The sequence below is a fragment of the Aristolochia californica genome, unplaced genomic scaffold, assembly GCF_029961685.1.
Source record: "Aristolochia californica isolate CCGP_79_NKW_82.1479 unplaced genomic scaffold, dmAriCali1.0.hap1 SCAF_13, whole genome shotgun sequence".
In the NCBI taxonomy this organism is placed as follows: domain Eukaryota; kingdom Viridiplantae; phylum Streptophyta; class Magnoliopsida; order Piperales; family Aristolochiaceae; genus Aristolochia; species Aristolochia californica.
The window spans coordinates 8,664,307-8,690,156 of NW_027181804.1; the positions used below are offsets into that span (position 1 = coordinate 8,664,307).

The 25,850-nt window shown below is 36.7% G+C and overlaps 3 protein-coding genes across 3 annotated transcripts; 1 reads left to right on the forward strand and 2 right to left on the reverse strand.

Annotated features, from left to right (window-relative positions):
- The first annotated feature begins 12,620 nt into the window (after positions 1-12,620).
- On the forward strand, positions 12,621-13,776 carry LOC137947609 (uncharacterized). Its single transcript, XM_068793414.1, has 2 exons — positions 12,621-12,637; positions 13,458-13,776. Exons 1-2 carry the CDS (start codon positions 12,621-12,623, stop codon positions 13,774-13,776), a joined length of 336 nt encoding a protein of 111 aa, XP_068649515.1.
- A 241-nt stretch (positions 13,777-14,017) lies between these two features.
- On the reverse strand, positions 14,018-17,652 carry LOC137947932 (beta-fructofuranosidase, soluble isoenzyme I-like). Its single transcript, XM_068793791.1, has 6 exons — positions 17,035-17,652; positions 16,845-16,853; positions 15,118-16,136; positions 14,779-15,014; positions 14,593-14,680; positions 14,018-14,481 (listed from the first exon to the last, which is right to left on the reverse strand). The coding sequence occupies exons 1-6, from the start codon at positions 17,438-17,440 to the stop codon at positions 14,272-14,274; spliced, it is 1,968 nt and encodes a 655-aa protein (XP_068649892.1). The 5' UTR covers positions 17,441-17,652; the 3' UTR covers positions 14,018-14,271.
- An 815-nt stretch (positions 17,653-18,467) lies between these two features.
- LOC137948254 (uncharacterized) lies at positions 18,468-24,932 on the reverse strand. Its single transcript, XM_068794266.1, has 13 exons — positions 24,741-24,932; positions 24,538-24,649; positions 24,375-24,453; positions 24,174-24,249; positions 23,936-24,019; positions 23,748-23,852; positions 21,064-21,144; positions 20,870-20,934; positions 19,930-19,999; positions 19,771-19,848; positions 19,088-19,185; positions 18,858-18,993; positions 18,468-18,769 (listed from the first exon to the last, which is right to left on the reverse strand). Exons 1-13 carry the CDS (start codon positions 24,795-24,797, stop codon positions 18,623-18,625), a joined length of 1,188 nt encoding a protein of 395 aa, XP_068650367.1. The 5' UTR covers positions 24,798-24,932; the 3' UTR covers positions 18,468-18,622.
- Between the last annotated feature and the right edge of the window lie 918 nt (positions 24,933-25,850).

The following is a 25,850-nucleotide window of genomic DNA, read 5'->3' on the forward strand; positions in this document are numbered from 1 at the left end:
TATGGAACATATCATAAATAACCACTTTGCCATTCCTTTGATGTGTGGGCTTCTAGCCTTGAGTTTGTGGCCTTGAGCCCATCATCCAACACTCTCCCTCAAGCTGGAGGAGAAATTATATCATAAATACCCAGCTTGCCACCTATATAAGATAAAATTTTGGATGTAACCGGTTTGGCGAGGATATCAGCTAATTTCTCTTGAGATGAAACATACTTAAGAGAAATTATTCCTTCTTGAAACTTTTCTCATATAAAATGACAATCCACTTCAATATGTTTAGTTCTTTCATGGAATACTGGATTTGATGTAATGTGAATAGCTGCTTTATTATCACACTGTAGACCCATAGAGCCTCCTTTATAAAATCCCAATTCAGTAAGAAAAGTTTTTATCCATAAAAGTCACTTATAGTGTGGGCCATAGCTCGGTATTCTGCTTCAACACTAGATCTTACAAGCATGTTTTGTTTTTTACTTTTCCATGTGACCAAATTCCCCCTAACAAGGGTACAATACCCAGACGTAGATTTTCTATCATCGGGTAATCCAGCCCAATCTGCATTTGAGAAGTCTTCTACATTGAAGTGACCATGTTGTTTATATAGCAATCCTCTTCTTGGAGCATCTTTTAAGTATCATAGTATTCTCTCCAACGTTTGCCAGTGAGTAATTTTTGGTTTGTGCATGAATTGACTTACCACGTTCACAACATATAATATATCTGGCTTGGTTACCGTGAGATAGATCAATTTTCCCACAAGTGTCAACATCTTCTCCAGTTGTGACACACAATTTTTCATTCGCATCCATAAGTGTATCAACTGGCCATGGTTTGACTGAAGGACTTCTATACCCAGAAAATATTTGAGCTTACCCAAATCTTTAGTTTTGAACTCTTGACATATCATATTCTTCACTTCTTATATACTATGAGCATCATTTCCAGTCAAGATAATATCATCAACATACACGACTAATAATGTCTTCCCTTTGATAGTATCTTTAACATATACTGAGTGATCAACCGAGCACCTATGAAAGCCAAATCGTAGAAGTGTTTGACTGAATTTATAAAACCAGGCCCGAGGGGACTGTTTAAGCCCATATAAATATTTCTTTAACCGGCATACGAACTCCCCTTCAACCACATATCCTAGTGGTTGGACCATATAAATTTCTTCGCATATATCACCATTAAAAATGTATTTTTTACATTGAGCTGATATATTGGCCAAGATGAGTTAGCAGTAATAGAGAGGATGATACGTACTAAGTTCAGTTTTGCAATCCGAGAGAAAGTCTCTTCATAATCTATCCCATAGCACTGAGTATAACATTTTGCAACAAGGCGTGCTTTAAGGCGAGCAACTGACCCATCTGGGTTGTGTTTCATTGAAAAAAATCATCTACAACCAACTGGTCTTTTCCCTTTTGGGAGCGATGCCAATGTCCATGTTTGATTTTCATATAATACATGCATTTCTTCATCCATAGCCGCCTTCCATTCTAGATGCTTCAGTGTCATGTAGGCTCGCTCCTGCTCTGTAGAAGGTGACTGCTCCTTAGATAGCCTAAAGTGACTAGATAGAGTACTCACCAGTTTTGCATCGTTCATGTTGAACCCGCTCAACACCTTCTTCACATATTCTTCTTGTAACAGTTTCAAGACATCAATATCTCTAGTAATCCTCATCCCAATGATTTGTTTTGCAACACCCAAATCCTTCAATGCAAACTTCTAGGACAACTCCCTTTTCAACTTATCTATTTCTTGTTTGCAAGCACCGGCTATCAACATGTCATCAACATATAGCAGTAGAATGATGTAAGAGTCATCAAGCTTCTTCACATAACAACAATGATCCGTCTGGCACCTCTAGAAATCATTACTACTCATAAAGGTGTCAAACTTCTTATACTATTGTCTTGGAGCTTGTTTAAGACCATACAGACTCTTTTGAAGTTTGCACACCATTTTCTCCTTTCTCTGTGCTTTGAAACCCTATGGCTGCTTCATGTAAATTTCTTCCTCCAAATCACCATGAAGAAAGGTTGTCTTTACATCCAATTGGTCTTAAGTTCAAGTCTTCATTTTCCACTAGTCCAAACATTGTTCTAATAGTAGTCAATTTCACTACTGGAGAGAAAATCTCAATGTAGTCAAAGCCTTCTTTTTATTGAAAGCCATTGACCACCAGTCTTGCCTTGTATCGCTTGTTGCCATCATGTTCATCTTTTATTCGGTACACCCATTTGTTCTGCAAGTCCTTCTTCCCTTTTAGTAACTCGATTAACTGCTAATGTCTGATTGGATAACAGTGAATCCATCTCATCATGCATGGCCAATTCTCACTTGGTTGATTCATCAACTTGCATGGTTTCCTCATAACTCTCTGGTTCACCTTTATTAGTCAACAAAATATAATTCAGTGCAGGGGAGTACCTCAGTGGTGGTCTGCTAGTTGGCGGATCTCCTGAGTTCAATCACAGGAATGTCTTGATTTAATTCTGGGGTTATGTTTTCCTGGTCTTCCTAAGTAATACTCTCCATCTCAATAACTAGAAAATATCTCAACTAAATCACTTCAGACTTCTTCGTTTCATCAACTGTGCTCTCAAACTCTGTTCTCAACCTATCTTTATACAAGGTACCTTCATTGAAGATCACATCCTTGCTCCTGATAACCTTATGACTTTGGTCATCCCAAAAGTGATAACCAAACTCGGTACCACCATAGCCAATAAAGAAACATATCTTAGATTTAGCATCAAGTTTATTTTTAACAGCCGAATCAATATGAATATAAGAAAACTTTCAAGAAAGAAAGGTTTACCTCTTTGCCGCTCTAGAACTCTTCTGGTATTAGTGTTGAAGGACCTTTGTTGATAAAATAGGTAGTGGTGCTAATAGCCTCAAACCAAAACATCTTTGGCAATCCCTCATGTAATCTCATGCTGCTAGCACACTCATTCAAGGTCTTGTTCATCCTCTCAGCTACACCATTCCGATGAGGTTTTTCAGGAATAATCTTCTTCATCATGATTTCATTATCAGCACAGTACCACTTGAAATCATCATCTATGTATTCTCCCCTATTATCTGACTATAGAGACTTCACCTTCAAATCTGTCTCATTCTCAACCATTGCTCTCCATCTCCAAAAGGTATCAAAGATTTCTTTTTCAGGAAATAAACCCATACCTTTCTACTTGCATCATCAATAAATGTCACATAGTAATTAGAACCACCAAGGGATGTAACATTTGAAGGTCCCCACACATCAGTGTAAACCAACTCCAATTTTGTTGTCTTGTGTTCCTTTCCAACCTTAGAAAAACTAACCCTATTTTGCTTGCAAAAAATACAGCCTTCACATAAACTATTGTTTACAATTTTTAACCCTGGTAGCTTCCCTTTGGATTGAAGTACTTTCATTCCCTTCTCACTCATGTGACCAAGCCTATAATGCCAAAAATTAGAATAAATAATAACATTAGCAATTGCAATCTTGTCTCTGCAACTGGAAGTGATGTACATAGTTCCAACTTTAACTCCTCATGCAACAACCATGGCTCTCTTTGTGACTTTCTAGGAAACACCATTAAAAGTCACATTATGACCTTCATCATCAAGTTGCCCAACTGAGATCAGATTACACATCAATTTTGGTACATGTTTCACCTTGTGAATTTTCCACACTGACCGTTCAACATCCTCAAACTAGCATTACCAATACCGACAATATCCAAAGGTTCTCCATCAGCAAGATACACCTTTTCATGATCTCCAACAACATAATTCTCCATGATCTCATTGTGCACAGTGGTGTGAAAAGAAGCTCCTGAATCTAACACCCAAAAGTCAATAGGGTTATTAACTGACAAGAGTAAAACATCTTGTACTTCTTTAGTCACCGCATTTGTAACATCGTTTTTCTTTTCATCCTTCCTCAGTGATCTGCAGTTCTTATTTATGTGACCATACTTGCCACAATTCCACCACTCCACATTCCTTCCGAATTTGGACTTGCTTCTTCTATTCCTTGACTTCCCTTTACTGTTGCCTTTGTTGGAATTCCTCTCGAAGTTCCTGCCCTTAGTATCAATATTTAGGGCAGAATTAGATGTCGACAATATTTAGGGAGTCCTTTCATGAGATGTACTTTATTATTTGAGGAAGGCTTCTCATACATATTCGATAGAATCTTCATCATCCCCACTGTGGTTTTTCTGACGCCATGTTGTGATAGACGTTCTTCGATAGTGTTAACTAGACTACTCCCAATACTTGTCTATTGAGGAGATTCCATTCATCATCTTTCATACCTTCTGGTTTCATATCCTGAAGTGGTGAGTGCAGCTTTTTATTGTATAGATAATATTTGATCTGCATCCTCCAGAATGCAAAATTCATACCATCGAACTTGTTGATACCAAGTGTCAATCCTTCTCAGCCAGCCATTGCTCTCAATCACGAACCAAAGTTAAGATACCACTTATTAGGAATTAGACGCCCTTATTCCAAACTAATGAGAACAACAATAACAATAATCGCGAAAGAAAGGAAAAGCAAACCAGAGAACAAACAACAAGATTTATACATGTTTGCCTCAAGGTAAGACTACGTTTTATCTTCCACCACTGCAGTAATCCACTATGTTACAAGAGAAATCACACATACTTACATGTATTTTTCTCTAACCTCTTGGGCTGCAACTTATGATGCTCCTCGGATAAATGATTAATACCCTAATAACAATGCGCCCCCAATTATGAAGAGAAAATTAGGGCAATCACTTTACAATAGTGAAATTCCCAGATTGCCCTTAATGAAACAGCTGTCAATATATTGTGGATCTGGTGGGGGCTCCGCCCCCACACCCCCGGGAAGGGAGATCCCTACCTCCATTCCAAATCCTACAACAACCTTACTGTGAAGGTCGATCCGCGTACCAACTCAGTGTAGGCCGTTGATTAGGCTCCACAACTTAATAGTTTTATTTCACAACCAACTTACGGATATACTTACAAAATTAGTTAGCTAGAAAATTCTCTCCACTATGAGCACCAAGCAAGGAATATATGATGTCTTCTCACCACCAGCTTGAGGGGGAGTGCTAGAAGGCACCCATGTGGAGGGTTGGTAAAAAGGAAGAACTCTTTACCCACGTCTAGAGGTGGCAAAGGAGGTAAATAAAGTGATCTTCATAAGGATCACATAAGGGTGAAATTATGTAAGATGATGTATGTTCACTTATGTCTTTTCTTTCATAAAGCTTGTAGCCCTAAGGGCATTGTAGTCATCATAAACCTCCTCCTTCAACCGTAAATAAGAGTCTCAAGGTATGAGGTAGTGCATCTAGCCTCTCCTATTCTCAAATTCGTCCCTAGCCTATTCTCTCTTCTTCCAAGAGCTCTATATCTGTTTCTCAACCACTTGTCCATCTCTTCCTCTTCTCTTCTTCTATCTTCTTCCTTTCTTCTCTTCTTCTCTCCTCTTCCTTTCTTCTCTTATTCTTCCTCCCCTCTTTCTCCACCACCTTGATCGAGGCCTTCCACTATGGAATCCTAAATTCTACAACTTCCAACTTGGAATGAAGGTTGAGAAAGCGTTTATTTTCCCACAACTACACAATAACGAAAGATTTGACATGCTAGGAAATGTTGAATTTATGAAAAAAAGAAATACTTCATTAACATATTATAATCAAAGTACATGAACCTCTATTTATAATAGAGGAAAGTAGTAGAGTCCAATTACAATAAAACTACATTTGTTCCAATTACACCCAAACTCTAACACTTAAAGATAAGTCCTAGCATAATTAAATAACTCAATATAAATAGAAGACAACATAACTCAAACTAGAACTCTTCTATGAGGTGACTATAGGATAAAGATGTCAGCTCGTGGCTATCTTTGTGAGTCCCACTTGATCTTCCAACTTATGTGATAAGGATGCCAGATCGTGGTAATCATGGTGAATCTTACTTCTTATAGGCTTGGCCATATCTTACAATACTCTTAGATATGTGGGCATTCCTTGGTCGTGTGGGCTTGGACCCATCTTCCAACACTCCCCCTCAAGCTGAGGGTGAGAGAACATCATGAACTCCTATCTTGCTGCAAATGATATATAAGATCTTTTTGTTGAAAATGGTAGTCCTCCATATCTTCCAACACTCCCCCTCACGCTGGTGGTTCTTCCATGAGGCTCAGCTGGCATAAAATAATTGAGAATAAAATCACTCCTTCCATACTCCAATAGATTGGAGCACACTCCTATCTTCTATAGGTAGTGGGTCTATAGACAATATTCAGAAGTGTAATGGAACTCCTCCATCACTGTATCCCTTCACAGGACAACGACTCTCAAGTGGTAGGATTAATAAATGTCAATTAAGGGGGGTATAACATAGATATAGTAATAAGCTCTTCCATCTCGGTGATGTAACATAGATGTAGTAATAAGCTCTTCCATCTCAGTGATGTAACATAGATGTAGTAATAAGCTCGTTCATCATGGTGTCCCAACCTGGACACCGACTCTCACTGGTAGAAATTAACAGGTAACATAGATGTAGTAATAAGCTCCTCCATCACGGTGTCCCAACCGTAGCAACTCTCCTTAGGTTATAATAAGGGTTGGCCCAAAGATATTTGTCAAAGTCAAATAAAGGATTGTATGAGAAAGGATACTAAGGTCACCACTTCTTCAATAATAATGTCTCATCCAAAGAGACACAATAATTGCAACTAAAATGGGCTCGACCCATAGAACAAGAACCAAAATAATAAACCTTGTAAAAGGACCCATGAAATAATCCGATGCAAAAATTACTTCTTAGATGCAAAAACTTCATCTTTTGTTCTCCCCCTTTCTTAAATATTTTGGTCACATAAACTTATCCACAACATATGGAATACAATACCTCTTTCTTGTCCTTCTTCTATTTCTCCCCCTTAAGCTGGAAGGTAATGGCAGTGATCTCAGCTTGAACCAAATATCATAAGCCAAAATAACATAGATGTAGTAATAAGACCTCAAACCAAAGAGAAGTGAAATATTTTCCAGATATAGCAACTCAAAAAGTGACGCAAAACAATCGGCTTAAATTTAGATTTTTCAATGCAACAGGATACTAGCATGACCTTTGATTCTTTCGATGCGAATAAATCTTTAAATATAGATAAGATTGACATGAAATTTTCTCCTTTTGAAACTAGACTTAAATAAATTTCATCAAAGTATAAATTATCTTCATAAATTATACTTCTTTTGAGATAAGATTTTGGTCACTATAATCTGGCCGAACTATGTTCTTTTTTCCTCCTTTTGCGAGCATGACCATTGACTCTTCCAAGATCAATATCTCCTTATAAAAGACTCAGATTAAGAATTGGTTGAATAGGTAATAAAATAGACTTACAAATATTTCTTATGACACATAATTTTTCATATAAATTCTCTTTCTTGATATCATAAAATATCTCAGAATTTGAAGTTTTCTAACGCTGCTCGAATCTCTTTTGCAATCTGGCCTTTACTACTTCAAATATTGATTTTTCTTTGTAGATAACTCAGATCGAGAATTGGTTGAATAGGTAAGAAAATAAACTTATAGATATTTCTTTTGATATATAATTCTACATAAAAAGTCTCATTCTTGATAACATAAAATACCTCAAAAGTTGAAACTTTTTGCTACTACTGAAACTTTTATTTGTAATCTGACCTTTGCTGTATAGATTTCTCTTTATAGATAACTCCGATTGGAAAAAAAATAGTTTTTCTTTGGAAAGTAGATTCGAATATCTTTCTGTCAATATATAATTTGAAATATTAAAATCTCATTATAGAGGTGAAAAATATAAAACAACTAACGAGCGTAGGGAGTGAAAAAAAATATAAATATGAAACCTAAACTGCTTGAAATAATAGATCAGAAAAGGATCACATTATCTTTGTGGGTTGACCAAGTCAACTCACAGAACCTACTCTGAAACCATGTTGAATTTATGGAAAAGTGAAATACTTCATTGACTTATTATAATCATAGTACACGAACCTTTATTTATAATAGAGGAAGATAGTAGAGTCCAATTACAATAAAACTACATTTGTCTAAATTACAGCCAAACTCTAACACTTAAAGATAAGTCCTAACATAATTAAATAACTCAATATAAATAGAAGACAACAAAACTCAAACTAGAACTCTTCTATGAGGACGTGACCATAGGATAAATATGTTAGCTCGTGGTTATCTTTGTGAGTCCCACTTGATCTTCCAACTTATGTGATAAGGATGTCAGCTCGTGGTAATCATGGTGGGTCCTACTTTTTATGGTCGTGTGGGTTTGGGCCCATCTTCCAATACTCCCCCTCAAGCTGGGGGTGGGAGGATATCATGAACTCCCAGTTTGCTACAAATGATGTATATGATCTTTTTGTATAATATTGTTATCCTCCATATCTTCTAATAGGAAAGAACCTAGTTAGACCTCTCTATACAAGTGAAAAATGGACATTACCAAAATGATATACCTTACAACCCAAACAAGAGCACAAAAACTTGTAACATATGGGTTTCTTCAAATCATAAGTGCCTAAGTAGGAAGTGGAGGACTTGTTAGGATGTCATTTTCTTATCGTGTGGAAAATGCATATCTTGACACACAACCAATCTTAGTATGAGATAATAGATTCTTAGAAAGGTTGGTATTGGCAAAATGAGCCAAAGAATGCTCACATACATGATAGGCTTGCCTATCTTTGATAATTATGCTTTGGGACCTATTGTACTTGTGATATAGTTCATATTCAAGGGCTTAGAGATCTAAATAGCAAAACTAATCAATTGTGCTCATATTGTGAAGTTCATGATTCAAGTGTTATGCATAAATAGTATTTTTCTTATTCTTACCCTGACATTCAGGCTTAGGCATAAATATTATACTTAGCATACCATGATGCCCTAGACTATTACCTGAATATACATAGAGCAATTCAAACTTACTTGTAGATGTAAATAACAATTAGGCATTCACTCTCTTATAAAATGTTAGGAAGATCTTGATCAAACATTGTCAAATTTATGACAAACCTTTACAAAGTGCACTAGTTCTAGATAAAAAATAAATCTAGACTTGAGCTAAAAGTTGTAAAATCCAAGTGTGCTTAACACAAGTGGAGACAATCCAACTTATACCTTGAGTTTTTGGAGCATATAGGCATATCAGTATCAAACTCAAAGGTAGATGCAACAAAGAATGAAAAATACTAATGGATGAAATTTGAATTAGATATGAAACAAAGGAAAAGAAACTTTTTGTTGGCATCTAGGAAATTTAAGTTCATCTTATAAATCTACTGGAACAAGGCAAAAGAAATCAAATTCATCTTATCACCCTAACAATAGTTAAAAACCTCACTTTGAAATGCAAATGAGAACCTAGGAATGACGAGGGATTAGTAGTAAAGCTCTCCAAATAACTTAGGAATGCCAAGGGCATAGGCACTCAAATGACTAAGAGTCGTCTAGATGGATCAACAAACGAAGTTACACAAGGAACAAAATAGAAAACAAAGTGTTGGAACTGGTTATCTGAACTATTGGGAACCAATTGAATGGTGCATGTAAAAACTAGAAGACCCAAACAATGTTTGATTGTACAGAGTATCAAACAGACCCAATCTTGCAGCCCGTCTAAACATACCATTCAATCGATGGACAATGTCAAGCTACAGGAGCCTATGTGGAATTTGAAAACTCATAAATGGATTATTCAATTTGGCCCGTTGTCTCATAAGGGGAGATTTGTCTTAGAAGGAGATGATCTTAAGAAAAAAACTCATTTGAGTTGTCTCAAACAAAGACCTAAGAAGAGAAGAAGAGAAGAAGATAACTTTTAAATGAAGAGAAGTCAAAATATCATCAAAATCCAAATCTGGTTGGTTGAGATCACCCCATCTGATTCAAATGATTTGATCTATGTCATGGGCATCTTGTAAGATTTCTCCTCTCTCATTTTGTGCCATTGAGTATTTTACATACATTTGTTGAAATGAAATCAAGAAATGTGTAGTTCTCCTTGGTCTGCCTATCGACAATGGCATAATAAACCTAGTTCCTAGAAAATGAAAGATAATTCTTACTCAACAGTGGGTGTTCCTGCCTGCCTCAATTTTGTACACCTTTTATGGGAATGAGGAATGAGGGGAAATGGTTTCGATACAAGAAAAATGACTTAAAATAGTGAATTATTCTATGCAAACTTAATTTTATCACTAAAAGTCAATTTTCTTGGTCAAATTTGAATTTCATCGTTAGAAGTAAAAAATTTTGCGAACTTAATTTCATCACTAAAAGTTACTATTTTTGGTCAAATTTGAATTTCACAATTAAAAGTAAAAAGCTATTTAACATTGAAATTTCATTCACTATGAAAGGGGCTTTTAAAGGAAAATTTTCAATTTTGTCAATGAAAGTATTCTTATAAAAAGGCACAAATCTTGAATTTTTGGTAGAAAAAATTTAAACTGGTATTTTCCCTCCACCAAAAAAAATTATTCACAATCAAATTTAAATTTCACTACTATTTACAGCCATAAACTTTTGCCAAAAATAATTTAGAATATGTATTTTATAATGTAAACAAATTTCTTAACCTTTAGCAGCAAAATTTAAATTTGCAGACAAATGTATACTATTAATTTCTTAACTTTTAGTGGTGAAATTTATATTTCACCAAACAAGTATACTATTAGCTATAAAATTTAAATTTTACAGAAAATTTATATAATTTTATAATATAAATAAATATTTTAAACCTTTACGGTGAATTATAAATTGAGTTGATAAATTTATACTGTTAGTAGAAAAAATTTAATTTTGTCAAGAAATGTATACTATAGTGATAAAAAAATTATAAAATATTAATTAGAATATTTATTTTACATTGTTAATTAATATCTTAACCTTTAGCAAAAAAATTAATTATCATCGAGAAATTTATACTATTTAACAATGTCATTAACATTGAACTAGCCATCAAACCAGTAGGATGAGTGATTTTGGTCCAATCGGGTTAGATTGGATTCAACTATTAGTTGGACTGGGTCCAATTGGCCACCTTCTCATTTTTTATACATATGTTATTTTGTTGAAGTATCAATCTTTGGTTGATTGATACTATATTTTTTATGTTGGTACTTGGTCATGGCTTTGAATCCTCTCTCTAGGAAAAACTATCTCACTATTTCTTCATAAGAGAATTATTGAATCAAATTAAATTAACTAGTCTAGTTCAAGTTTAGATTAGACCAACTAGCCAGGTATTCATGTTTTAAGACAAAACCTTTTTCCATATGTGAGAACTGGAGAAAGATTGATTCTGATTCAATCGGGTTGAATCATCATGTTTGATCCGATTATGACAAAAGTGGTATTTAGCAGTAAAAAGTTTTTGGTAAGAAATAATTTCAAATATTTATTGAACGTAAACAAATATCTTATCATTGAGCAAAAAAATTAAAATTTTATGAACTAATAATTTATATTTATATTTTATTTTGTTAATGTAGTTCTTTGTATTTAAATTTTTTTCTGTATGTATTTAATTTGTTTGAATTTTTAATTTAATGTTTTAATTTGCACTTATTATGTCCATAGTAATGTGTATATTTACTCAAATTAATCAAATTTATATATAAATATAAATGAATAAATAAATGCAATTATACAAATTATTCAATATTTATAATTGAAATAAGTTTCTATGTTTTATTTTAATTTAATTTAAATGCGATAAAATATATTTATGTGTAATTTAATTTTTTTTATTACTTCACATAAATTTAAAAATGTGTCCATGTTATTGAAATTAAAATTTAATTTTATTAATGTAATTTTAACCTCTCTCTCTCTCTCAACAAGGAGTTGCTACAATTTGAAAATCAATTATGAACTGTGGAGATGTTCAATTTGATGCCAACAAGCTGAGCTTAGTATCCAAAGTTCTAGGCTCAATTGTAGTATTCACAACTGATGCGAGAGATGCTCACACTCTTAGTTAGGTCCTCTAGTTTTCCACTGAGACCACGCAGAGGGAAGGGGCTCTAGCAGTGCCGGCAAGGACATGTCGTCTGTGGGCCGGTGTTACTGAAAATCTCCGATAGCATTACAGTTATAGGTGTAGCACCCGTTACAACGCATATGAACTATTATAGCCTATATTATTGTGTATAAAATCCTGTAAGTAAATAGCAGATCATTTTAAACCTAACTTTGATTTACTTCTCCTACTGGAAAAGTTCAATCTAAGCAGACGAGACTGATTTCTTCATATAAATAAGGTTTCATTCTTCTTCTCCTTATATGAACGCAGGAGACTGACACCGTTTATATCATTTTTACTAGCAAATTTAAATTCCATCTCTATAATCTCATTATTCTTCCCATCGTTTGTAAAAGGGAATTTCACCAAAATAACCATTTAAAACAACTATTTTGAAAAACAACGATGTCATCAAATTATTTTGAAAATACCCAACTTTGACCAGTCCACTGCACATATGTACAGTCAAAGGCGACATGTAAGCTTTGACTGCTTACATGTCGCCATATCATCAGTGCAGTGAAGTAAGATGAACATGTCGTTTGCCACGTCATTATTTTGCTACATCTTCTGTCATGTCAGTTGCCACATCATTAAATGATAAAAAATTGAATAATGTTTTAAAAAAAACATAAAAAATAAAATACACTTTTTATTACCTTATATCTAAAATAATAAATTATTAAAAAATTAACTTTTACTTATTTAACACCATTTAAAAGCAATAAAAATATTTATTAATTAAAATTTTTTATCCTTACACTTTTTATTACTTAATATTTTAAAAAATAAAAAATAAAATAAGTATACTAATTAGGTTTAAAATATTTATAAATTGAAAAAATATACAAAAAAATCATTTTAGAGTTTAAAAATACAATTTATTTGTATAATTTTTATCACATTATTTACAAAATAATAAATTATTAAAAATATATATTAGTTAATTAAAGATCTGACAATACCTTTTCTTATCAATTAAAAATATTTATTAACCGAATAAATATGAAAATTTTACTTGAGTTTAAAAAATAAATGTACCGGTACACTTTTTATTAACTTATATTTAAAATAATAAGTTATAAAAAATCTTTCTCTTACCATTTTAACACCTTTTTATTATCGATTTAAAATTATTTTAATAAAAAAATTTGAAAATTTTAGTTTTGAGTTTAAAAATCAAATTTATCAATACGTTTTTTTCAAATTTATTATTACCTTATATTTAAAATAATTAAAAATAAAATAAATATATAATTAATTAAAAAGTCTTACTCTTACTAATTTAACATATTTTTTATCGATTTAAAATATTTTTTAATTTTTTAATTAAGAGGGGGGCATCAAGGGCGAGGTCAAGGCCGAGCGGTGGGGAGTGGCGGCAGCAGGCACTGCGAGAGGGGAGAGGAGAGGGGGGGAGAGGAGAGGAGAGGAGAGGAGGCCGAGGCTGAGCGACAGCAGCTAGAGGAGAGAGGAGAGGAGAGGAGGCCGAGGCCAAGCGGTGGCGAGAGGGCTAGAGGAGAGGAGAGGAAGCCGAGGCCAAGCGGCGGCGAGAGGGCGAAAGGAGAGGAAAGGAGGCCGAGGCCGAGCAGCGGCAAGAGGGCGAGAGGAGAAGAGAGGAGAAAGATGAGAGGGGAAATAAAGAGTATTTGATTTTTTTATTTTTTAAAAAAATATTTAATTTTTTATTTAATGACATGACAGCTTACATGGCAGATGACGTGGTAAAATAATGACATGGCAGACGACATGTTCATGATAAGGTGACATGTAAGGAGTCAAAGCTTACATGTTGCCTTTGACTGTACACATGTGCAGTAGACCGGTCCAAGTTGGGTATTTTTTAAAATAATTTGATGACATCCTTGTTTTTCAAAATAAGTTGTTTAAATGGTTATTTTGGTGAAATTCCCATTGTAAAATACATTCGAGATCCTGATCGTTCCTGATCGTCTCAGCCTCCTATGTGAAGAACGATCGAAGTCACAGAAACCAGCAGAAGATTTCATAAAATGGTGCAAGAACGATTTCAGAGCTAAATCTATCCCTACAGAACAAAATTTTCTACACTATCTCCGAGCGATAGCAACAAGCTTGCCGTCGAAAGAGGAGAGAATAATAAACGGGGCACTAATAGTAAATCGTTTCTCAAGCAGGCTGGCTTTCGAAATCAAATGGGCGAATGAAGGCTGAATTCATCTGCCATATCTTGACTGAAGTGGCTGTGACCTGGGTCCCTGTGGCATTATTGAAGAGGAAGACTCGTGCTGCACTGTTGATTGCCCTGGTTGGATACACCCGGGATGTGATGCAGGTTCTCCCGCCTTGAGCGAAAGTTTCCACTATCGAATGATCCACCTGAATGAAAAGTATTGATCTCGTGTAAATTATCGTCACCTTAGTACCTCTTTTTTACAGGATTCATTTCTATATCAGAACTTCATTTGTTTTTTGTATATCAGAACTTACCAGAACTCTCACTGCAAATTTTTCACCGTCGAGGACGGGGACGACGCTTCCGTATACTCTCTTGATGAGGTCGTTTGCTCTTGTAGACCTGCCCATCAATGGAAATTGTGGTTTTAATAAGTTTGGTGAACCTGATCTATGTGATCCATGAGATTAGACTGAGACGAGCAGAAAACCAGAGCTTGCCTTAGTGTATCTTGGCAGATGAAAGTCTTAAGATTGCCGTCACTGCCCTTTCCGATGTAGAAGTACACGGCTGTCTGCTCGGAGCGGCTCTCGTCGGCCAGAACCAGTAGACCAAACGGACCCAACTTGCTTCTTCCCGCGACACCATCGCTGGTGCTGCAGTTATACACAACATCGGTTTCCATAATCTCTTCCAAAGCTTCCTTCGATACCTCGAATTCGGCACTGATGTCCAACTGGTTCCACCAACGATTAAACAATTCGATCAAAATGTAAGAAGTGTCTCGTCAGAGAACTTAAATCGATCTTTACGGGAAGAGGAATCACCGGAGTACTCACCTGAGTGGTTGTGCCAACGTCCAGTGGCACGACTGATCCTGGGTTCAACTTAACGTCGTCGAATTCTGTAATGCCCTGCCTCAAGCTATCGACTTCCTCCGCCGGCCATTGAAGGAGATGGGTTCCGGTCTTGTTGTCGAAAGAGACGATCCGAGGCATGGTCATGAGGGAGGCCCAGCCCTTCCTGAGGTCGTTGCGCTCGCTGTCGGTTTCCCCGATCCATCCCCAGAGCACCCTACGCTTCTTGTTCTGATCGTAGAACGACTTGGACGCATAAAACTTGCCGTAGTCGTACCGGAATCCGATCCCGACATCGATCTCCGGATCGTCCGGAGTCCAGGTGTTCGCTTCCAGGTTGTAAGTTCCAATCGCGTAGTAATCGTGCTTGTCGTCGTCCAGACTCGCCTTGAGTACGTGTTTCACGCCCGGTGCGTTGGCCGACGTATCAAGCCCCTCTTTCCCGGAGGTCGACACCGGGTAGAAGTCGACGCACTCCCACATGCCCGTGCCGGGCACCGCGTGCAGCACTCCTTCCAAGAGGTCGAACGTCTTGAAGTCCTTGGTCTTATACACCAGCGCGAGGCCGGTGGTGTTTATCCTGGATCCGATGGAGATCCGCCATGTGCCGTCGGGAGCAACCCAGCCGGTGGTGGGGTCGCGGAAGTCCTTGGGACCGATGCCCGGCGGCGGGAGGAGAACTGGGTTGCCGTCGTACTTGATCCAGTCGAGAAGGAGAGGGTCCTTCTCATCCGCCGGTATTGCCAGGTTCTGAACCTGGACGGATTCTTTGGTGGAACCGGTATAGAGCATGACGAGCTTGCCATCGACGAGGAAAGTGGCGGAGCCGGTCCAGACGCCGTTGATGTCGTACCAACGGTCGGGAACCATGGAGAGCGGGAGGTGGTACCAGTGTACCATGTCGCGGGAGACGGCGTGGCCCCATGTGATGTTGCCCCACACTGCGCTGTCCGGGTTGTATTGGTAAAAGAGGTGATACCATCCCTTGTAGAAGAGAGGACCTGCATTAATTCGGCCATTATCGTCAACAAAAAAACAGGAATCCTGATAAAACCCGACTCCATTCCCAAATTTTCCAAATTCTCAAATCCTCCAGATCGCGATTGATGTAACAAACTGCGTTTGTGCTCATCGCTTTCTTATCCCATTTCGTCAATAATGCCAAGATCGACCACTCACATATATTTTTTCCTGTTAAATCACATCCTCTAGTCCATCACTAATTCGTAAATTAGTTTTTTCAGAGCATTTAAGTGGAAACTGTTTCATCTAATCTGGAAAAGGCAACAACCTTTAGTGGCGGATTCATTATTTTAATGTCCTTGCTGGTAAAAAAACCATGCCGTAGACATAAATCGAACTCCTAAAAGCCAGAAAATTACGGCGAAGAGAATCCATTTCTGGATACCTGAAACGCTCGCATTCTACAGCTAATTTTTGTTCTCAGCCAAAAAAATGAAAGCCCGTTAAAAGATATAAAAAACCTTACAAGATTGAAGGACAAATTGTTTAGGATATCTTGTTCTAAGTTGACACAGCAACCAGGAAAAGGGAATACTACTTGGTATCTGAAAAAGGCAGGAAAACCTTTACCAAGAACACATTTTGATATGTAATCACTATTCATACCGTCCTGCTCGCTTGATTGATTTGCTTAGTAAAAGATGTAAATCAAAAGCAAGTAGTGATCGATCAGTTTGATTTCTTACCGTCAGGATCTGAAGCAGAGGAGAACCGAATCCGGCGTCGACGACAGAAACAAAAAGGAAACGGAATCAATAACAAAAAAGGGCAAGGTATATCCTTCTGTTGGAAAATTTAAATACAATGAAAGAGAAGAGCCACAAAAGAAAAGCGAGAAAGAAGAGAAGGGATTAATTAACAGACGAAGAAAGGTACCGTTCAACCAATTCTTCTCCGGCTGAAAATGGTAGGCAGTCCTCTGCCACAAGAGCATATCATTAGTCCAATCATACTGCTTCCCGGCGCCCAGAAACGAACGCACCGATTTCTCCGAAACGCCCTCGGACACCCCTCGCGACCAAGTGTCTGACCCCGAGATGACTTCATCACCACCACCACCACCGTCTCTCCCCACCACCGATGCACCATTCCCACCGAAAACGACAATCAGCAGAGCGAACAGCCCGATCGTGGACACAATCCCGGTAAAGACTCCGAACGACCTCCGCCTGACCGGGGCCACGGCCTCGCCCCCTTCATCGGCGGCGAGAGGCAGGTAGGAGCAAGGAACGGCGCCTTCAATGTCGTGATCAGATCGCGCAGAGTCGGGGTGGCTTTCCATGATGCCAGAAAGGAACGGAGTTGCAGGAGAAGGAGGATGAGGAGGAAGGGTTTAAATAAGGGGGGAGAGGAACAGGGGAGTCAGATCCCGGCGATGGAGAGGCGGAGAGGGGGATGCGGTGAGCAGAGGTGGGTTCAAGGTGTGCAGACTCCCAGTTGGTCGGAGACAAATCAGAGAGAAGTCCATTATCAACCAATGAAATCGCTACGTGTGGTTCGCCGTTTATTTTGTTCGCATTGCTGGCAGTGACTCCTCAGTTTGACCATCGAACCATCTACTCCCTCGGGCTATTGTTTTGTTTTTCTTTGTTCTCCACCTCTCATGAGCCCACGTGAGGAGATAATCCTCCTCGATTGGTTGAAGCCACGGACATTCTCCCGATTTCTGTTCCAAATTAGAAACCACGGTTCGTTTGTGTCATCATAGAAAACTGAAGTAAAAAAATTATTTTTCTTTGAACCATATTTCTATTAGAGATTTTTTTTTTAAGAAAATTTCATTCACTTGAAAGTGAGGGAGAAAATAAAAGAAAAGAAAAATAAGTTAAAAAAAATTAATTATTAAAATTAAAATTATATACAAGTCTAAGAACTAAAATATATATATAAATATTAAATTATTATTGATAGACTTTAATTATTTATTTTATAATTTTTATTATCTATAAAAAAATTTCTCTAATTTTTCTTTCCTCTAAAAACTTTCATAAAAATTATTTTTTTAATAGTTGTTGACAAGAGAATGTACCTGCCTGTCACAGGTGCATCATCTACCTGTCAAAAGTGTCATCGATGGAGACAATGGAAATGTGTGAGATCAGATATCACCAAACTCATACATGGATTTCATTTATTTGTTGTTTTTTTTCCAAATAAATGTCTCACTTTTTTCATTTTTTTGATATATCGTGGACAGAAAGATGAGATAATTGCAGAGCCACATTCGATTTCTTTTCCATTCGGAATGCGATTTGTCTCGTTTAGAGTTTCAATTTATAAATAATTGCACCATCTCTGCCCATGTTGGATTTGTCTCAAGTTCGACCACATCTTGATCTGCTTCAATAGTTGCATGTGCATGATTTGGATCTTTTGAGCATTCTTACAAAATAGTGCTAATCTCTTGTTGGAAATAAAATACTCAAAAACGACAGGAAGCTCAAACCTGTGTGCACAGCAAACTTTAAACATTTGGGGGTGGCCAAATTTTTCCAAACAGTTCCTCCACTCGCTTCGTTTGATTCATGTATCCTTCCAATCCAGCGCCCAGCAGCTCTTCAGCAGCAGGTCCCATTGCTGATGCAAAGGTTAACTGGTCCCACTTCACAAGCTGGCGACAAGCAAAAAACAAATTCATAAATGTCAGGGATGGTGACCCCATTTTGTTTTTTTAAAAGCAGAAAAAAGGGTTAAGTTACCTCTTCTTTGCTAAAATCATAGGTCATGGCAGTGCTAGGAGATAGCCTCCTAATAAATGAATACTTCGTATCTGGTGGGGTAACGGATTCTTTGAGTGAATCCAATATCTTCAATGGTGCGATTATATAATCAACCCTAAACAAGAAACACCCAAAAATCATATTTGTGTTGTTAACAGAGATTCAAGTTATGCATAGACATGGTCAAGTATAAGACATGGCAATCCTACCCTAGAAGACTTAATATATCCTGCTTGTTGCGGATTGCAGCAGCCATCAACTTTGATTTATGCCCATATTTGTGAATGTAATTGTATGCCTTGGTTATCTGCAAATCAGTGGCACTTGTGCTTAAAGACAGAGAGCAACACAACTTCATTTTCCAGCAGTGTAAGTTTTTCCAAATACCAACTTTATGCAAATGTTTTTATATTCCATTACTGTCTAATGACTGGTATGCATAATCCATATAAAATTTTATTACATATTCCGAATCTTTCAGGAAACTAACCTAGTGCTGCTTATGGTTAGCATATTCAGCTAATCTATTAAAGCCAGATGACAACTCCTGCACAAGTATAGCAAGATGTATCTTCAGATGTTAGTTCTACTTTTCCTGGTTGATAGAAAGTTAGGGGTCTCCTCAAATTCTTGACTACCAAATAGAAAAGTTCATTGACTACAAAAATAATTTGTTGCAGATTGTCCCAAGATTCCACGAGAGCAGAAGATATTTCAAATTGTTGTAAATGAAGCTAATCAAAGCCAGTCTCTTTACTAGTTTTGAGAACCTTTTGATTTTATATGATACATGACAATGCAGTGTAAGGAACCAACCGAAGCTAATCATGGTTCTTGAGAAGCTTTTGATCTTTTCTATTTGATACATGAAAATGCAGTATATGAAACTAACCAAAGCTACTCCTGGATCTTCTCCCCTCTTTTGTGCAGCTTCAATCTCAGGATCACCAGAATGATGTCGTGCCCAATCCTGTGGAAATATAATCTTTCTATCATGATTTCATCAATTAGAGGTACAAGACTTTTGCTTTCTACAAATAAAGAAGTTTACCCTTAAGCGACCAACAAAAATCTGGATAACTGAAGCACCAGCCTGAGCTGCAGCCGCTGCTTGAGAAAAGCTGCAAAAGCATGACCAAGCTATAACAGGATTAGATACTGTTGCTCATAAACGTCTCTCACCAGAGCCCATGAAACAAAAGGTAGCACATACATTCTAGAAAAAAGCATGGCTTCAATCTTGTCGGTCAGCAGTTGTACTATATATATACATATATATTGAGTAACGTGAGAAGTACTAAATATAAAATTATAGGAATAAAAAGAGAATAAATGCCTTTATGCAAGAATGAATAGATTTTATCTTCATGATCGTGGAACTAGGAAACCATCTTCGGCAATCTTCATCTAGAGATTCACATCAGATGGTCTGGTCATCTATGAAATGCCAATAGGTTGAAGTCAAACACACTATTGTTCAAGATATAAAATGTCCTTTTATGTAGGAAGACGATGGGAAATGTTAATATGATTTTTTTTCAAAATAAAAAAAATCATATTAACATTTCCCATCCTCTTCCGACATAAAAGGACATTTTATATCTTGAACAATAGTGTGTTTGACTTCAACCTATTGGCATTTCATAGATGACCAGACCATCTGATGTGAATCTCTAGATGAAGATTGCCGAAGATTGCCGAAGAGAATATACAGGTGAAACAAAGAACATCATTGCCTACTACAACCCAACCAATGATAAAAAAATATAATCATTCTACATTAAGACAAAAAGAATATCCAACAACAAGGCAATGAAGAGAGACAAACAAGGATCAGGAAAAGCAATAAATCCCACATACTTCAAACATGATACATTTGCTAATTATTGTTCATCATAAATTGAGCTGAACTTCAAAATGCAATCCGTTATCCAGTAAGCAAAAGGAGAAGTTCTTTTTGTTTTAATAAAATCAGAATAAAACCTGCCTACCTATAAACAAAGGTTAAGTGTGTCTGTATGCCTTCAGATTCCAGCACTCTTGAGGCCTCTATACCCTGAACAGGGAAACAAGTCGATAATGAGGTTAGCTCAAGAAATGTTCACCAGTATAAATTGCTATGATCTTTTTCCAAATAGAGAGCTTCAAGAATCAAAAAGTATAACCTCAACATTCATAAACTTACCTGCCACGTTGAAGGAATTTTGAATAACAGACACTCTGGAGGAATTTCTACTTCACTGTATAGCTTTAGCAGTTCATGCACCTGCACTAAGTGTAACATTAGCACCTTCAATCAAATGATGTGACACCCAACAAACCCAATATTCCCTCTTCATAACCACTGTGAATTCAATGCTCAAGTAAAAACACTGTCTCATATCACCATTTCTAATTACCTTCATACCAAAAATCTTGTTTTGATGCCTAAGAGCTTATAGTAAAAAACAATTTATTTCACTAAAAAAAAAAACTCTTGATACATTAACTTGCTATCTAACGGTTGGGCAAAGTATTTCAACCATATGATTTACCTAGAGGTTTAGACATGCACTCTCACAACCTGTAGAATAGGGTAAATATTTCCATTTCTCGAGCAGATAAAGCATAAGCTATATGTCTAAACAATTCATGGGATGCTCCAAAGCTGATTGAACAAATAAAGCTCCCATTGAACCAATATGAATCCTACAGCCAGACTGATCTCCATAGGTGCATAACAGTCCATAGTTTTGCATCAATGTGCAAAAAGGACCATTCTAAGGAAGCCTTCACACATAGATCACAAAGTGCTTCTCCTTTGTGATGGCCCTCACTTTGGCACCATGTAACCCTTTCCATAGGCCACCACATCTATGATTAAAACTCATGAAGAGAAAATTGTTCTAAAACCAAATTTCAGTACCTAGGCAGCACAACAAAAGCGCAAGTTGATGGAAAAACAAATGCTAGGCCCTTAAACGTATTTCATACTAGGGTGGTCCACTCCGATGCCCATATGTAGTTTGAGCCCATCAACAACATAAAAGAGGTAAAAAATGTAAAGGAAATGAGAAAGATGGACTCAGCTCCGTGAAATTTAGGTGCACCCATTTTCTAATTCGTCCATTAGCTTTTGATCTAATGTCAGAATTTTTCATATTTTATATTACTTTTCAATTTTGAATGATAAAATGTAGATAATAATAAAGTGGTAAAAATAGCTGAACTAGTAGTAGCCATTGTTATTAAAATCTATGTGGATCACCCAGTTCAAATGGGTTTTGCTGGAACCATGGTCCAGTCTAGTTCATGGATAGATTGCCACATGGGTTTAACTAGAACCAAGGTCCTGTGCATTCATAGATAGGTAACTCCTGTTTTTCCCTGAAAGCCAGCTGACAGAAAATAAACTTAAGCACAAACCAGCCTGGTCAAAGCTGTCTGAATTGATGTAGCTAAGATTTCCCTCTATCATTTTTTTTTTTTTTTTGACAAAGCCTCCTCTATCATTTCAGTTTCAAATTTAAAAGTTTGCAACATAATGTTAAATGAGGGGATCAAGACTCAGCCTTGTGACCTCTCAGAACACAATAAGAAATTTGACATCACTTGACAGCTAAATCTTGTAAAAATAAGAAAATATAGTAAATAAAAACTCAAAAAAATCTCTTCCACATAATAATGTCATAACAATTCAACCACTAGCTGAACCAACCCAACTGAACCAGCCATGCCCTGATTCAGTGGCTAGTCTGGTTCTTATAACATCGGGCAGCTATTCGTCCAGGTCACTTTCCTTTAAAGTAAAATAAGTTCCAGTCACATCCATGTATTGATATGTGTAAAGTTGGGTCGTCCAAGGCCTATCCCAAAATGACTAGCCAACTTAAGAAACCTCTTTCCCAACTAATAAACTCAAGATCTTTGTACTCACTAATCCATGTGGAACTATTCCTTAACAATATAAATCATGATATCAAGTCTTTTCATCATCATCACAATAAGCTGCAGCTATAATACGAATCCACCTCCTTTTTCTGTTATCACTTACTAGTTCCACCTAATTCATGCATTATTCAGCCTCTTTTGAACACATCCAAACCATCAAATGGCTCCTTCAATATTTTCTTTTAATGAATCTTTTTTTTTTGGCCTCTTTTGAACACATCCAAATCATCAAACGACTCCTATATTTTCTTCTAATGAATCTTTTTTTTTTTTTTTGAGAAATCTAATGCAATCCATGTTGCTCCCTAGTATTTTAACTTTTATCTTTGTGTTTCTTAGTTTGTTCATATGTTCACCCCCATCATGTACAAATATGCGACCCTGACCTTCCGGTAGATGGTCCTTCTTCCCTGTCCAACATTCTACTTCATAAAGCATAGCTGGTGAAACAATTATTCTGGAAAGATTTTTTAGTTTTTTTAAGTTTACTTTGTTAGTAATTTACCTTCCTCCCTTTCTACATGTCATATATCAACTTCATCTCCAATGATACTTCATTAGTATGAATCAAGAGAAGACAACACCATCACGCAACTATGCAAACAACCGATACATTTTAAATTTATCAGATTGTATTAAGCATGAAACAAGCAATAATATTTGCAAATGTCTGAAACTGATAGAAACACAGTGAAGATGTTGACTTTCAAATGACAAATTTAGATAGGCCAATAATGTGCCAGAAACCAACCCTTAATTGAATATTTGTTCTTCTAACCAGAGCATATGAGACAAACCCGCAGCAAAAATCTATATAGACCAACATAAAGAGAAATTACATAGAGCTTCCAATATCTAGTAATCAATACTACTATGAGTCCAAGTAGAATAAATGAGCAGGCAGTGCGACTGTTTAGGAAAATCAGTTGACAGCACTACCTTTCGAATAATGCTATGAGTGTCATAAGCCAGACGAGCATCAACTTCGGTGGACACCCGACCAGGAACCAACTTTGCCAGATCAGCTCCAACTTTCACCAGAGCCTGCAAAATAACAAACTGTATTTAGTAACACAATAAATTCTAATAAGCATACAAGTTAATTACATAATGCTCACAACTCTAACCTTATTGTAGAAACAAGACAGACGGACAGTGGAATCTTCTTGTGTATAACATTCACCATCAGCAAGAGCAGTTTCAATAGCATTCTGCACTAATTATTCTTCTACATCAATTTACTCCAATAGAATAAATATAACGACCCAAAGAAGAAAGAGATCGACTTTCTTTCTTTCTGTATTCTGGGCGTTGTAAACGACAAATGATTTCTTTTATATTCAAAATCAGTAACCGAGTCCCAACCTTAAATTTTGTATCCGGGAGGCTGGAAATTCCAAGAAGAAAAGAAGAGCTAACAGTGGCAGCTGTTGGAGGAAACCTATAGTTCATGAAAATTTCAGAGACAAATGCGAACAAGAAAAAGAATAAGAAAAAGATAAAATAAAGAAAACACGAAGAATGGGATTATCAATCATCACAGCAAAAGACGTATTCATGAATCACCTCTCGAAATCGTAAAAAATGACAGTATCCGGAACAATCTCGCTAAAGCTAGACACGGCATCAAATTCCGATCTCGCATCTGCCAAAACAAATATAGAGAAATGATAGGCAACAAAAAACTACCGCACTATAGCTCCCGACATCAATTAGAAGGGCAAAATACCAGTTTCAACCGACGAGGAGTTGCCCACAGAAGCACGGATTCTCGGATACGATGTCTTCACTTTTGCGAGCAAATGAGGCATCGAGCGAACAGTCAACTTCCATCTTCCACCCTGATGAAAACAAACAAAGAGGTAAAGATCGAGAGGGAATTAACATAAGGAAGAATCATAGACCAGCACGGATAAAAGTTGGAAGAAAAACCTGAAGAGAAGGGTTGAAGAGAGCAGGGGAGAATGAAGAAGGCACCGAGATGGACATTTTGAGCTGTTGATTCAGAGGAAAAGAATGCCCAGTTCACCAATCCAAATTTATGGAAGAGTTCCGACTGATCGCACGCAGGCCGAGTGTCGAGCTTCAGTTGGGACAGCGAATCTGGAGTCAAAACGAAATGGTCCTTTTTGTTCTGGAAATAACCAAGGAGCCACTGCGAGGACAGACGGATAATAAGCGTGGTTCAAAAAACAAAAAACAAATTTTTTAAAAAGTGGGAGGTTACTTTTGTACTTTCACTGCAGCATTGGCAACTCCGCTGCAAGCTTTGGTAACCGCTGGTGACGGAGATTTCAATCGTCCCAGTTGATAATGGATATTTCAGGCAGGCGCGTATCGATACGAGGTGGCGTAAACTGATTGGCCATTAGAAAAATCTAATTCAAGAGTTGAATAGAGAGTTATCATAAATTAAGAATAAATTAAATTTTAAAGATTATTTGTTTAATTAATTATCATCTCATTTTCTTTATGTATAACTTCATTCTGTAAATTTTTTTACGTGATTATCTATACTTATAGAATTCCAACCTTGATTTACTTTCAGAATTATCGATCTCGATCAATGATCCAAATCAAAGGAGTTTGATTGTTGTTTCACAAATGGTCAAAGTTAAAACTCTTAATGGTTAAAACATTGAGGTTTAGTCAAGTAGTTCACTAGTGGTCAAGGTCAGCTTTGGATCAAAATTTGGATTGATTATCAAAGTTGATCGATGGTCAAGATGAAGTTAATCTTATCGGGCCACCACATAAATCAAAGTGTAGGAGAATGCTACTTAGATGCCACTTAGGAGTCACGTAAGTTGATGAGTTGGCACAAGAGCAACACGTGGAGCCAACAACAATTTCATATAAACAAAAATCATTCACATCATCTGACACATGTCAAAATCCTATGAGATCAAGACTTGGTATCATATGTCATTTTTTTTGGATGAGAATATTGTCCTACCATTTGTCAAATTTTCATAGGTTGAAGAGTTGGTAAAGAGGAAATGAGGGAAGGAGAGGGGGGTAGTTAAATCACCCTAACCCTTC

Bases quoted from the DNA above. Each gene is read 5' to 3' on its own strand.
- LOC137947932 (XM_068793791.1), bottom strand. From the start codon at position 17,440: ATGGAAAGCCACCCCGACTCTGCGCGATCTGATCACGACATTGAAGGC. The intron at 15,015-15,117 runs GTGAGTACTCCG...TGGTGGAACCAG, and splicing joins ACGTTGGCACAACCACTCAG to TTGGACATCAGTGCCGAATT. The intron at 14,482-14,592 runs GTAAGTTCTGAT...CTTTTCATTCAG, and splicing joins AATTTGCAGTGAGAGTTCTG to GTGGATCATTCGATAGTGGA.
- LOC137948254 (XM_068794266.1), bottom strand. From the start codon at position 24,797: ATGTCCATCTCGGTGCCTTCTTCATTCTCCCCTGCTCTCTTCAACCCT. The intron at 24,650-24,740 runs GTTTTTCTTCCA...TGTTTTCATCAG, and splicing joins TCTTCAACCCTTCTCTTCAG to GGTGGAAGATGGAAGTTGAC. The intron at 24,020-24,173 runs GTTGGGACTCGG...TAATTAGTGCAG, and splicing joins TCCCGGATACAAAATTTAAG to AATGCTATTGAAACTGCTCT.